Raw genomic sequence first — 13,335 nt, 5'->3', positions numbered from 1 at the left:
GGGAGATAAGGAACAGATTATCTACTCCCTATTTTATTTCTTTGAAATGAGTAGAGCTTTGGTTTCCCAGATTGTCTACTAAGTTGACCCTTGGGATTCTAGTTTAATTTGTGTTTAAGGCCAACATATATGTTCATATTTTATCTGATTTATCCATCCTTAAAATAAGGGCTCTAAAAACTAACCATTGCCTGGTTGTCATTTAATATTGGCAGACTTGGAGCTCTCAGGTGGCTCAGTTGGTTGAGCATCTGCCTGCAGCTTAGGTCATGATTCCAGGGTCCTGGGATCAAGCCCACATCAGGCTCCCTGCTCAGTGGGGAGCCTGCTTCTCCCTCTCCCTCTGCCCCTTCCCCTGTTTGTGCTCTCTCTCTCTCAAAAAAAAAAAAAAAAAAAGAACTTTAGTGTGTATAAAATCACAGTAAAAGGAATAATTTCTGATTTCGTCCAAAAAATTAATTCTCCCAACAATAACATTGCTAAGAGTTCTCAAAGATGAAACCACTTTGCCTGGGTTATATATTACTTTTAAATCTCTTTATTAGAAGAATGTCTCAGGCACTAGAGAGAATACATTTTTTTGAATGTTAAAGAATTTTAGTTTCCTTAAAGAGTTTTGGTACCTTCAGAGTTAATTATATACTTTATACCTGAACATAAAAGATTAGTAACCTAAAGATATTTAGATAGTTTCTCTAAAGATTAATAAAATGATGAATAAAAATATAAGCCTTTCCTGCTGAATTATTATGGAAAGAAAATTTCTTCAGCCATACGTAGAACAGTAAAATTCAAATCACAAACACAACTATGCATCCAAATATAACATTATTGTAGTTGTCAAAACAATTATTAACAATAGTTCTTCTAGTGTGCCCTGTGGCCAGAAGAATCCCAGAGTGGGACATTAATAGGTCCTTTTAATTATCATCACTCCCTGGAAAAAGTCCATCTTGAGAAAATATGCCAGGGATGTACCAGCTCTGATGACAATGTACAGGCAAAGATTTAAGTTGAAAAATGGCATAACAACGAGCACTGTTGGGCTATAAGGGATGAAAAGCCAAATCACTTGGCTTATGGGGGGAAATAAGGAAATTAACTGACTCATATAAAAAGTCTAGGCATTGACTTCAAGCATGGCTGGATCCAGTGCAACTTCACTGCACCTTGATCTCTTCCCATCTTTCACATCCACTTTCCTTTTTATTGCCTTCACTCTAAGGCAAGTTCTCTCCCTGTGACAGCCCGAATAGCACTAGGCATGTATCTTCCAGATTCCTATCCAGCCAATGCCCAAGTATTTGTTCTCATTGGACCAAATTTGGTCACACACCCACCCATGAACATTCACTGCAGCCAAAGGGTGCTGGTCCAAGCAGAAAGAAGAGTGAATGCTACACAGACAGAACCAGTAGCTTTCTACCCTAGTAAGGCATAACCAAGTTTATATTGCTTTTCAGCTGTGTAAATGCCTAGGTTCCTGTTTCCTAAAATTGGGACATCTTGAATTCTTAGAGCCATCTGTTCATATCATAAGATTACCTCAAATTCAAATGGTCTTGTGGGAATAGAGCACACTAGTTTGTGAGAAGGTTCCTATCTACTCGGCGTGTTGCCTCTACACCGTAGCTGAAGTCCCAAAGCTAAGAATAAGAAGAGACAATTCCACCACCCCATCCCCTGTCCCATTCTAAAGAGTGCCTGAAACATCCAGGCCAGACTTAATAAAAGAAAACATACCAGCGGCGCCTGGGTGGCTCAGTCAGTTGAGCGTTCAACTCTTGATTCCAGCTCAGGTCATGATCTCATGGGTCGTGGGATTGAGTCCTGCGTGGGCTTCGCGCTCAGCGGGGAGTCTCCTTGGGATTCTCTCACATTCTCCCTCAGCCCCTACCCCCACTCACCACACACTCTCTCTCTCAAATAAATAAATCAATCTTGGGGCACCTGGGTGGCTCAGTGGTTAAGTGTCTGCCTTCGGCTCAGGTCATGATCCCAGAACCCTGGGATCGAGCCCCGCACTGGGCTCCCTGCTCTGCGGGAAGACTGCTTCCCCCCTCCCACTCCCCCGCTTGTGTTCCCTCTCTCACTGCGTCTCTCTCTGTCAAATAAATAAATAAAATCTTAAAAAAAATAAAATAAAATAAATTAATCTTAAAAAAAAAAAAGAAAACAAATCAGTCCGGTATCTATGAAACCCTCACTTCCAGTTTTTATAGGACCTGGCTAAATTGTGAAAGATCATTGAAGAAGCTCAAGGAGAGCAGGAATTCAGAGTGGAGAGTGTTTGGGCTGTTTTTCCTTCTTTTCTCACACAGAGAGAAAGGTTAAGTTACCTCCCAACCTCTCCCATAAAGATGGAAGGAATCTGCAGAAGGGCAGACAGGCGCCTTGCTTCTTAGCAGAAGTGTAACTTACCAGATGGTGAGATGACAAAAACAAAGCAGAGTAAGTGATGGGTGTGGCTGTGTGTTGCTTGAGATGGAGAGATCAGGGAAGACCTCACTGATAAGAGGACACTGGGGCTGAGACCTAAAAGTGAGGGAAAAAGCCACGCAGAGAGAATAGAAAACCGGAAGGCCCTTAGCAAGAACATGTTTAGTATTTTCTGGGGTGGAAAGGAGCCAACAGGACTGGAGAGAAGTGAGCAAGAGGGAATGTGGCAGGAATAAAGGGCGGAGATTAGAATGGAGTTGCATTTACTACATGGGTGGAAAGTAATGGAGGAGTGTAAGAGACCACACACCACACCCTGCGTGCTGTGCGCCCTGAGCTTTGGCTCAGGCCTGGGCTTGGGGCTGGAGGAGGCCAGGGAAACTTTGAATTATATGTGAGATTAGATGTAATTGGATTATAAAATTAGATATTATGTTTGGATTTAGACTGACCTGTATTTGTCTTTTAATACCTGAAAGTAAAGTAAAAAAATAAAGTAAGAAAAGTAACCCTTACTTTTCAGGTATTAAAGCGGCTGGAAAGCCATGAGATCTATGTGAAGGGTTATCTCCAGGGCAGGAATGAGAAGGTAAGTGCATGTTTGAGGATTACAGAAAAATAAAGCTGTTCCCTATGTGTACCTCACAGAGTTTACCTTATTCAATAAACTGATTACTTTCTAAAAGAATCAAAACCCTTACAATCTATCTGTGAATTCACCGTATACAACACAATGTTTTACACATTATTATGTGCAAACTCAGTAAACATTTGCTAAGTATCGAGTAGTATAATATTCCATTTGGGGGGGGGATGATGTGGCACTAGATAATGGTCAGATCAGGGAAAGCTGAGGTAGGGCCTAATTTTATAAATTGTATAATTCAAAACTTGAGATTATTTGTAGGGTTTACATGTGGCTTCCTGACCTTTAATCAGAGTCACCTACAAAGGACTCAATGTGAACTTGTTAGAGAGGATCAATACCCGCACAGCCTATGACACAGAAATGATATTTGCTGCTTGCTAGTTTTAATGTGCAGTGTAGGGTCCAGGAAGTAGAAACAGCTGCAGGATTGTAAGATGAAATAAATTGAACAGAAACAGAATAACACACAGAAGCGACACTTTTTTAAATGACGGAAATCACTAAATTGGCTATTTCCACTTCCATTTTTGGGCTTAAACAAGATGACAGTTTGTTACCCTTTCACATAGAAGAAGTCCAGAATTTGGCAGTCCAGAGCAGAAATGGCAGGTCCAAGGTCAGCAGAAGCTAGACTCTTCCTATGGCACTACCTTGGTCAGTCCTGAGCCTGTCACCTCCTGATCCACAATGGCTACTTGATTTCAACCCATCACATTTGCATCCCAGCCAGGCAGAAAAAAGAAGGAAGAAGGGTATTCCTCTTTCCTTTGAAGGATATTTCCATGAAGGCCTCACAAAATTCAGTTTACCAAAACTAGCTGCAAGGGAGGTTAGGAACCATGACCTTTAGTATTGTATTTCTAAGGAGAAAAAGGAGAATGGATGGAAGACATAGTCAACTAGTCATTTCTGCCTCATCTTGTTTCTCTTAAAGACCTGTGGGTGAAGTTAGATTGGACGCTTTTTATCAAGAAGAGTTACCCCCTTTCTTAAGGCTGCATGTTAAGTTAGTGTGTTCACAGCTCTATTTACTGGTTATATTGTACTTCTGATTATCCTTAATAGCTAATTCTACTAGTTCCAAAGACAAAAGTTCAGTTATATAACCTATCAACATCCTCCCTGTCCAGCCCTCCACCAATGAATTGGCTGTGCCTGATGATACATTTGTCTCCTATGGAAATTATTAATAAATTGAGTCAGTAAGCACGTCATGAAAGGCAGAGTGTGGTGGTGGAACAGGGTGGGCTTCAGATCAGACTCTCCTGGACTGAACTCCTGCCTCCAACATTCAAATAACAACTTTGGGTAAGCTTCCAGCATCTCTAAATTCCCACTTCCTTCTTCATAAGACAAGAATGATATAATAAATACCTCCTGAAGCCGCTATGAGGAATGAATGAAATAACATGAAAAGTGACCATACGCACCTATAGCACTCAAAATTATTATTCTGTAATTCGTTCATTGTTCCCGGAGCACCTGCAATGTGTTAGGTGCCATACTTGACACTGTGGTTCTTAAAGCCTCAAGAAGACATGCAGGAAGCTTGTGGTGTAATGCAGGAGCTTAAGACACCTAGAAACAAGCTCTGCAGATTAGGAAAGGTTTTACATACGTGCAACATTAGAATGACACCTCCCTTGACTGATATCAAAATGTCAGATACATTATCTTCCAGAAAATGGGATGATTCAATCTGTTAAGGATCCGTGTGCTTGATTTGCTGTTTAGTAACAAGCACTGACATGTGGGCCACCCCATTAGGTAAATAGGGTCACATGAAAGGCTTGCAATGGCCCCACTGGGACATTTTTCTGACAAGTGACAGAGAAGTACCTACATGGTACTCTTTTGACTACTTTGTGAACATCACATATTACTTTAGGTTAGAATTTGAAAGCTAAAACAAATTGATCATCACCCTACAAAAAATTCAGGCAAAAGTCACTTTCTTTACATTGATATGTCTTCAAAGCCCAAGGCAATAGGAATGATGCACTATCTAGTCCCCACTTCCTTTATAGAGATGTGTGTGGAAGATCTCTACATGCCTGGCCTAGGGTGGGCACTGGGGTTGCAAAGATGAACAGGATGGCATCTGTCCTCCCACAATGTAGCATACAGAAGGGGCACAGACAAGTGGAATTTTCATTACCATGTGATTAGTGCTATGGGGAGGAGAGATATCCCGGAGTGCGATGTAAGTTCATGGGAGGGGACAGCCCACCTAGCCGTGGCCAGTGAGGGAACGCTGCCTGGAGGAAGTGAGTTCTACACTGAGGCCTAGAAGATGAGTAGAAATTAACCAAGCGAAGGGCGCTTCAGTCAGTGCAAAGGGCAGGTGCAAAGGGAATGGTATATTAAGGAAGGGATGGATTCAGTCCCAGCATAGACACATACTGTGAAGAACCTTGATCCCCACTGTGATGATTCAGTTCATAGGCTTCTCCTAATTTTCTAGGAAATGCAGAGAAAAAACAAACAAACAAAACAGGATTCATTTTGTTATGGCAGAAAATAATTTTATGTAAAATTCTGAGAAACAGCTACATAATGTCACTTTTCCATGTAGAAGAAACACAGGAAAAGCAGTATACTGTTTGTGTACATATATTCTAAACAGCTTTTCAATTCATTACAGGTGCTCAACCTTTTAGTAGCTTGGGTTTCATTCTTTATACCACTTCAAAAATAACCTGTTAGGGGCGCCTGGGTGACTCAGTCGGTTAAGCATCTGCCTTCAGCTCGGGTCATGGTCTCAGGGTCCTGGGATCCCTGTTCAGTGGGGAGTCTGCTTCTCTCTCTATCTCTCCCTCTGCCCCTCCCCTCCGCTTGTGCACTTGCTCTCTCTCCCTCTCTCTTGCTATCTCTCTAATAAATAAATAAAATCTTTAAGAAAAAAATAATAACACAGTAAAGAAATGACCATGATTCTGCAGTGTCTTTGAAAATTTTTTAAATCCATATTTAACTTGTTTCCTTGATGTAGACCCTCAAAGAAGTTTAGGCTAATTATAAGGTATGTCTATATTACTATTCCTTTAGGTGAGAGAGCCCATCACATTTCATAAACTTAATGGGATGAATAAGAATTGATGCAACACTAAAAGATTATCCAGAAATCTCTGCAGAGTGACACTGTGGCAATCAATGAAGCTAATTTCTCAGTAGGCAATCTAGTACCTTTATTTTTTTTTTTTTAAGATTTTATTTATTTATTTGACAGAGAGAGACACAGTGAGAGAGAACACAAGCAGGGGGAGCAGCAGAGGGAGAGCGAGAAGCAGGCTTCCCACCGAGCAGGGAGCCCAATGTAGGGCTCGATCCCAGGACCCTGGGATCACGACCTGAGCCGAAGCCAGACACTTAACGACTGAGCCACCCAGGTGCCCCAGTAATCTAGTACTTTTAAAAAATGCATATAACTAAAGGATTTTTCTCTTTCATTTACGGTTAATATGCAAATCAGATATCCATAAATTCATTCCCGATAGAGTAAAAGCAATAAAATTTTCATGATTCAGCAGACTTTAAATCATTTACAACACTATAAGTTATTGAAGAAAGAAGCTTATAAATTGACAGAATCCCCTTAACAGCAAAGAAAATGTTAGTACTTTGCAGAGAGAAAATTCTCAAATTTCCTATTCCACTGACACAAGGAAAACAATTTCCAAAAGTTCAATAGATATTTTTAGAAGACAAAAATCATTCACAAAAATACTAGGTTAGGTGCTACGATCAGAAAAAAAATGAACCATGGTCCTGATCCCCATAGAGCTAAGCACAAAGTGGAACAGATTACCCTCTCTCCATAACAGTATGGATTTTCAGGTTCCCACCACTAATGGAATAGAACATTTCTTGAGTCTGGACCACAAGAAACCTAGGTGAAGAAGTGGAGTTGACAATCTTACATCCTATCCCCTTCAGCATAGTTGAAATCTCTTTGAGAAGAGGAAGGGATATTAGGTAAGGAGATCCAATGTCCTCGTTCTAAGTCATTTGAAGTACCTTTACTCCCTCTGCGAGGTGATATGCCTCAATAACCACCCCCTTTCTCATGGTCCTACTCCTCTAGCACACCCTGGCCCTCCACCACTTACCATCATTATTTGGAAACATCCATTTGACAGAAAGAGCCATGAAAGGTACATGTGATTTTGACATTCATTCTTCCAACACTTCAAAGATACCTGAGGGCAGAAGAGCAACTGACTTAAGAATCTGAGTTGCTATTATGTATTCAAAAATTCAATTCACTCATCTCTTAGGTCTGCAAGTATAAAAGTATCCTGTGGTGAATTAAGTGTGTGTTACAAGTGATGTGCCCAGGCTCAGGAAGATGAAAGAGAAATTATGTATGCTGGAGTAACTGGGGGAGGCATTTAAATAAATACATATACACATATTTACTTATCACCCACCATGCGCCAAGTATATAATTCTGTGAAGCAGGTATTATCATTCCCATTTTATTAGAAAACACAATTATTAAGACAAGAGATTTTCCTTAATTAGTTAAGACATGGGCCTAGACCTTCCAGTCCAGCACTCTTTCCATTAACACTAGCCCACTTCTTGGAAGTGGCGAGGTGCTAACTGGGTCTTGAAAGATAGATAGGAGCAAGGTAGTGAGAAGACACAAGTACAGAAGGAAGAGAAGTGTGTCTCAGGCCTGGTCGCCCTTAAGGGTATTGGTAGAACACATTGCCACTAGATTTTCTTTCACATTTTTCTCTCTAGTAAGACATTAGAGAAGAGACAACTGAGAACGAAAACCTCTTACTTGACAGTTCTGTTCCTGAGGGTACCAATTTAGGAGGACCAGAGCCTCGAGGGATCACTCTCAAGGGTGGGAACCCTTAGATAACAAGTTTATGACTTTCTTCAGTAGTTTAGAAAGCCCAATTCATTAGAATCTTGTAAAATTTCATCATTATCTCATTGTCCCTCATTCTGGTCTCCTCCGGAAAGTAGAACACATTATAGAAAAAGGGAGAACTGATGTTACAACACCACTGTTCTGTCTTGTCTGTTTCTTTCTCTAAAGAAGTCTCTTGACTTCATTTGTTAAGTGATCAGTTTACACTAGCAACAGTTGGCAGCTAGTCCAGCTGAACTATAGTGTGTAACTTCCATCCATTTAGGTATCAAGTTTTGGATGTGAACACAACAAAAGATCTCTCTTGGATTGAACTGTATAGATTGCGCTTATGTTACCACAGTTTTGTTTATACATTTGATTGTTAATGTTTACATTAAAAACTCAGCTTAGTATAAAGGCTGCTTATTCCATGCCTTGCTTATTTTCAACAATTAAGTTAATTTTTTTTTTTTTAAAGGTGTTTTGCATGAAGGCTTAGTAAAGCTTAGGTTACACATTAGAATTCAAGAGCTGAATATACAGTTGTTGGCCGCATAGTCCAAAAAGGTAGCAGGCTTGAAGGTCATAATGTCACGGGAACAACGTCTGAATGACATGAGAAGTTTTAATTCCTAAGAAATTGTTGAAAGAGAAAGAAACTATTAGGGGGTTTTGGTTACTGGAGGAGGAGGCTAGAGTTGTTCTCAAAATTTTATCAGTGATGACTTTAGAAAACCAGCAAAAGGTCATTAGTAAAACAGCTGGCTTAGATAATAGTCAACAAGGCTAATGCAGGATCAAAATATTCTGATTATATAATCTGTTCTGATGCAAACTCTCTATGGAAGTCTTACCAGGAAAATGGAAGATTCTAAAAGGGAACACTTAAAGCAATTTTTTAGAAAGGCATCAAGTTCTCCATTTGTTATATACTGCAATACATAACAGTTTCCAATGACCTATTTTAATGGAAGTTTTAGGATTTTTCCCTGTGCTTCTTGTGCCTTTTATGACACTACCATTTTCTTGTTTGTGCTGTTAAGGCACCACTAATGCACCACAAAAATATTTTCAAATGCCAATAGAGAAAAAAAATGGAAGGAACAGCAAACATAGACTGCAAGGGATGAGAGCAATATATGAAATAGACAAGTCAGTCGGTCACTCAAGAGTACAACAGAAATTAGTGGACCGGAGGAGGCAAAGCATTGCCTTGCCAAACCATAAATTTGCAATGGTTTTTTTCATTTGGCAAAGGACATCCAGAATACGTAGACAGTCGATCAAAAACAATGCAACATGGCATAAAAGTATTAAAATGTAAACAAGTTTCCAGTTTAAGATTAACGTTAGGGTGAGACTTGTAAATTGTGTGAATTGCTAAGTAGTAATATTTACTTAGATTCACTTATCACAGTTCACATGGCTAAACAAGAAGAGGGGTGACTAATATCTAGAACAAAATGGTTCATGTTCATATGCCTAAAAAAGGTTTTTGTATCTGTGGTGGTTTTCAAACTTCAGCATGGGCACAAGTTGTTGGGATGCTTATCAAAATGTAGATTTCCAAGTCCCTTTCCCAGAGATTCTGATCTAGAAGTTCTACAGGAGGGTTTCTCAATCTTGGCACTATTAACATATTAAGAGATGATTTTCTTGCTGTGGGGACACCCTGTGCCTTGCAGGTGGTTGAGCAGCATTCCAGGTCCACTAGATACCATAGCATCCTTCCCCTGGGCCTGTTTTCAGATGTTGCTAAATGTCCCCTGGGGGCACAAATCACTCTCCTCCTTTGGGAATCACTTGTTAGGGTGAAGCTTATGGACTGCATTTCTAATAAGAATATCCAAGTGGTTTTGGTCAGTGGACTAAACTTGAGAAACACTGAACTAATGTGTTGAATTATGTCCCCTCCAAAATTCATATGTTAGAGTTCTAACCTTCAATACCTCAAACAAAATGTGATCCTATTTGGAAATAGTCATTGAGATTTAGTTCAGATGAGGTCATACTTGGTTAGAATGGGCCCCTAACCCAATATGACTGGCATCCTTATAAAAAGCAAAAATTCGGACCCAAGAGATGGGCACACAGGGAAAATGACATGCAAGCCAAAGAACTACCAGCAGCCAGGAGAAAGGGCTGGAACAGATTCTTCCCTAACTTCCATGGCGGGAGCATGGCCCTGCAGACACCTTGACCTAATACTTCTAGCCTCCAGAACTGTGAGACAATAAATTTCTGTTGTTTAAGCCACCCAGTTTGTGGTACTTTGTTAGAGAAGCCGTAGCAAGCTAATAAATAAAGAATAAAACACAAGTCAGAGTTTAGCACTGGAACATTTGAAGCAGGATCAGAGAGAAAAATGGAAAGATTACAGATGGTCCCCAATTCCCGATTTACCTTTCTCAGTGCCTAACTTAAAATAGAAGTTGATAGTTTTTATTTTTATTAAGCACTCTCCACATATATCTTGTCTAAGTTAAATATTAAGAATAACATCTTATAATTTGTGACTTTATAAGGTTAAAATTGCCAGTGTTCCATTTTCAAGTTTTCATCTGGATTATATAGCACTTGAATAGATATGCTTGAGTCTGGAGTTGACTAGAAGACAAATGGAATTAATTAATTATGCCATTATCTATAGAAAAGGCAATATGTAAATGTGAAATTCCATACAAGGCAAAAATGCATGGACTGATCACACTGTAGCTTTAAGAAAAGTGTTGACTGTTTCAGGTCACAAAGGCACTATTTAGAGTACAGCAAGAGGGACCATGTGTCCAGCAGGCCACACAGTCATGTGCCTCTCCAAAGTAGGCAATTCATACTCTCTCACTGAAAGAATGAAGCCCATGATATTAAAAAAAAAACTTAAGAGGCATGTACTCTAATAGCTTCATTTGCAATAAACGTGAACACTGCTATCGTTATTAATTATCAGAAGACAAAAACAAGAGCCCAGGGCGCCTGGGTGGCTCAGATGGTTAAGCGTCTGCCTTCGGCTCAGGTCATGATCCCAGGGTCCTGGGATCGAGTCCCGCATCGGGCTCCCTGCTCCTTGGGAGCCTGCTTCTCCCTCTGCCTCTCTCTCTGTCTCTCATGAATAAATAAATAAAATCTTTAAAAAAAAAAAACAAAAAACAAGAGCCCAGTGGCAAATGTCAGTCTTTTTCTCCTCAAGATAGAACAGTCATACTAATAGATATCTTAGTTCCTGTTTCCTCCCACAACTGAACAGGGGTGAAAAAACAAGACTCTTTGCCTCAAGATTTTAGAAAGAAAAGTTGTAAAGCTTCTATTGCAGATGAAGGGCCCCAACATTCATCTTCTCCCGCTCCCATAAGCATAAATAGTTCATGATAAAGAGCGGTAGGCTCCTAGAAATGTCTATAAACTAACTTGAGTGGTCAAATACAAACAAGGTCGGGCCTAGACCGCTTAAAGTGCCCTCCCCAAATCAGGATAATCGAACAGGACGTTAGCCTGGAAGCCTCTGCCAAACTCTAAACTTTACCTCGGCAAATCCCCTCACCTTTAATCTAGGAAACTTTCCAGCATGCCCTTCAGTCACATGAAGTTGCCGTCAGAGCCCAGTATACCTCGTGTGTCCCCGGAACAGGTTTGCCTCTTGGGGCAAAGAGGCAGGGTGGGTAACTAAGTTTGGCATGTGGTCTAAGAGGCCCCAGAAGGTTAGGACAGGGACTGCTGATTCTCCAGGCTTTTTTCTTTTTCCCAAAGAGGGCAAGACCAGCAAAGAAAGGACTGTCTCCGAAAGGAGAGCCGCGCTCAGACAAAACAGAAATCCGGGGGACCAAAAGGAGAAGTAAACAGGTTTTTACAGCAACACTAATAGAAGGCCTTCTCTGACCTCGCCTATGATTTTTTCAGTTACTGAACACTTTCACCCCTTCCCCCAGCGTGCCTCTCTTCTCACTCACAACGCTCACGCCCCCTCCCCGCACCCTTCAACAAAGGTGAGGGCCCACGGCCAACTGCGGGCTCTAAGGTCCGCGGCGGCCAGCTCCAGTCTAGGGCAGTTGCCTAGATGTAAATTTGACGTCGAGAGATCTAATCTCCCACGTCTGATCTCCGGTTATTGTGCCTCTAGGGGGAGGCAAAACAGGTGAGGGCGGCTGGAGGAAACCAGTTCCGGCACAGTCCGAAAGGGCGAAGCGAGGGTGCGAGGCTAGGGAAGGAGACGACAACGCGATAAATAAAAGGAGGCGCGCCCTAAACACTGCCTCTCTCCCTGGGATCACCTTGCCTTGACCTAGTTGAGCCGAGCAGGAAGGAACCCAAGGGGGCGAAGGAGAGTCTGGGCGAGCGGTGGGCGGGGCCCCGAGCGGGAGCTTTCTCGTGCTCGCTTGTGATTCGCCGACGGATTCGGGCCGGAAGCTGCCGGGAGGCACTGGCGGCGGCGGCGGCGGCGGCGGCAGCGACGGCGGCGGCGCACGTGGTGACGTGCGAGGGGGTGCGGCGCGAGCGGGCGGCGGCGGCGGCGGCAGTGTCTCCGGGACGCGCGTGCAGGTCGGGAGCTCCGAGCTGCTCGGCACAGTTTCTCCGCCTGCTGCTTCGGCGCGGCAGTGCTAGCGAGCGAGCGAGTCCCCGCGAACCCTCGGTGGCGCGGCCCCCCTCCTCGCAGCCTCCGCGGACGGACCGCTCGTCTTCTTCCCGCTCGACCGCTCCCCCCCTCCGCGGCCTCGAGGCGCTTTCCGTTGGGCCGATTCCCGCCCGCTTCCTCCTGCTCCCCATCGAAGCTCCAGACATGAGTTTTTCCATCTCTTCAGAGATGAACCAGGTAATACGCGCAGGACCTAGACGGTGGAGGAGGAAGAGGGCGCCCGGAGTCCGAGCAGAGGGATGGCGCGGGCGGCTGGGGAGACGGTGCGAGGCGCGGAGCAGCGTTCTGGTCCCGGGGAAGGACGCTCCTGGCGCTGCCATGGTTGCCGGGTCGCGTTGGCGGCCGAGGCGGGTGCCGGCCGCCTCAGAGAGAGCTGGGGCAGAGGAAGTAGGGCGGGAGTTTTTGCCCGGGGGATCCTCGGGGGCCTGGGTCAGGGCGCCACGGGGCAAGGATGACTGCCGGAAGGAGGACGCGGGAATCTCCTTTCCCGCTGTCAGGAACCGACTCCTAGTGTCTCGGTCTAACCGAGGTCTGGACTCTCCTCCCTGGGACCTCCCAGGACCCGGCGCGTGTGGGCGGGGAGCCGGCCCCAGGCTGCATCGGTGCTTCGGGCCCGGAGTGGGGTGGCACCGCGTCCCGGATCGCCGTGGGCCGCGGGGTCCTTTGTTCCCGCTCCACGTTGCCCGCTTTTCTTGCCAAGCGCGGGGAGAAGGGGGCGGGAGGAGGGAGGGAGCAGCTGCCCTGACGTGT

The 13,335-nt window shown here is 43.4% G+C and overlaps 2 protein-coding genes across 11 annotated transcripts in view; one reads left to right on the top strand and one right to left on the bottom strand.

Moving 5' to 3' along the window:
* LOC123846181 (uncharacterized) overlaps positions 1-13,266 on the bottom strand; it is a 107,230-nt gene extending 93,964 nt beyond the window's left edge. The window contains exons 1-4 of one of the 8 annotated variants that reach the window (XR_010412312.1): positions 12,224-13,266; positions 7,198-7,287; positions 5,492-5,548; positions 1,744-4,666 (exon numbers count right to left, since the gene is read on the bottom strand). Coding sequence is in view for 2 of the 8 variants with exons in the window: in XM_064594229.1 (XP_064450299.1) it covers positions 7,262-7,287; positions 12,224-12,905 (708 nt within the window). In the remaining 6 variants the exon portion in view is untranslated. Of the gene's footprint in view, positions 1-1,743; positions 5,549-5,589 lie in introns of those variants that run through there. The other 7 variants (XR_010412311.1, XR_010412314.1, XR_010412310.1 and 4 more) reach the window with 7 other exon arrangements.
* Positions 12,621-13,335, top strand: part of IVNS1ABP (influenza virus NS1A binding protein) — a 22,766-nt gene continuing 22,051 nt past the window's right edge. For all 3 annotated transcript variants that reach the window (XM_064594227.1, XM_045877344.3, XM_045877342.3), the window contains exon 1: positions 12,621-12,762. The gene's annotated coding sequence lies outside the window, so the exon portion shown is untranslated. The remainder of the gene's footprint in view (positions 12,763-13,335) is intronic.

The sequence above is a fragment of the Mirounga angustirostris genome, unplaced genomic scaffold (assembly GCF_029215605.1).
Source record: "Mirounga angustirostris isolate CCGP_5_RB_7025 unplaced genomic scaffold, mMirAng1.0.hap1 SCAF_6, whole genome shotgun sequence".
NCBI lineage: Eukaryota > Metazoa > Chordata > Mammalia > Carnivora > Phocidae > Mirounga > Mirounga angustirostris.
This window is presented reverse-complemented; position numbering and strand designations above follow the sequence as displayed.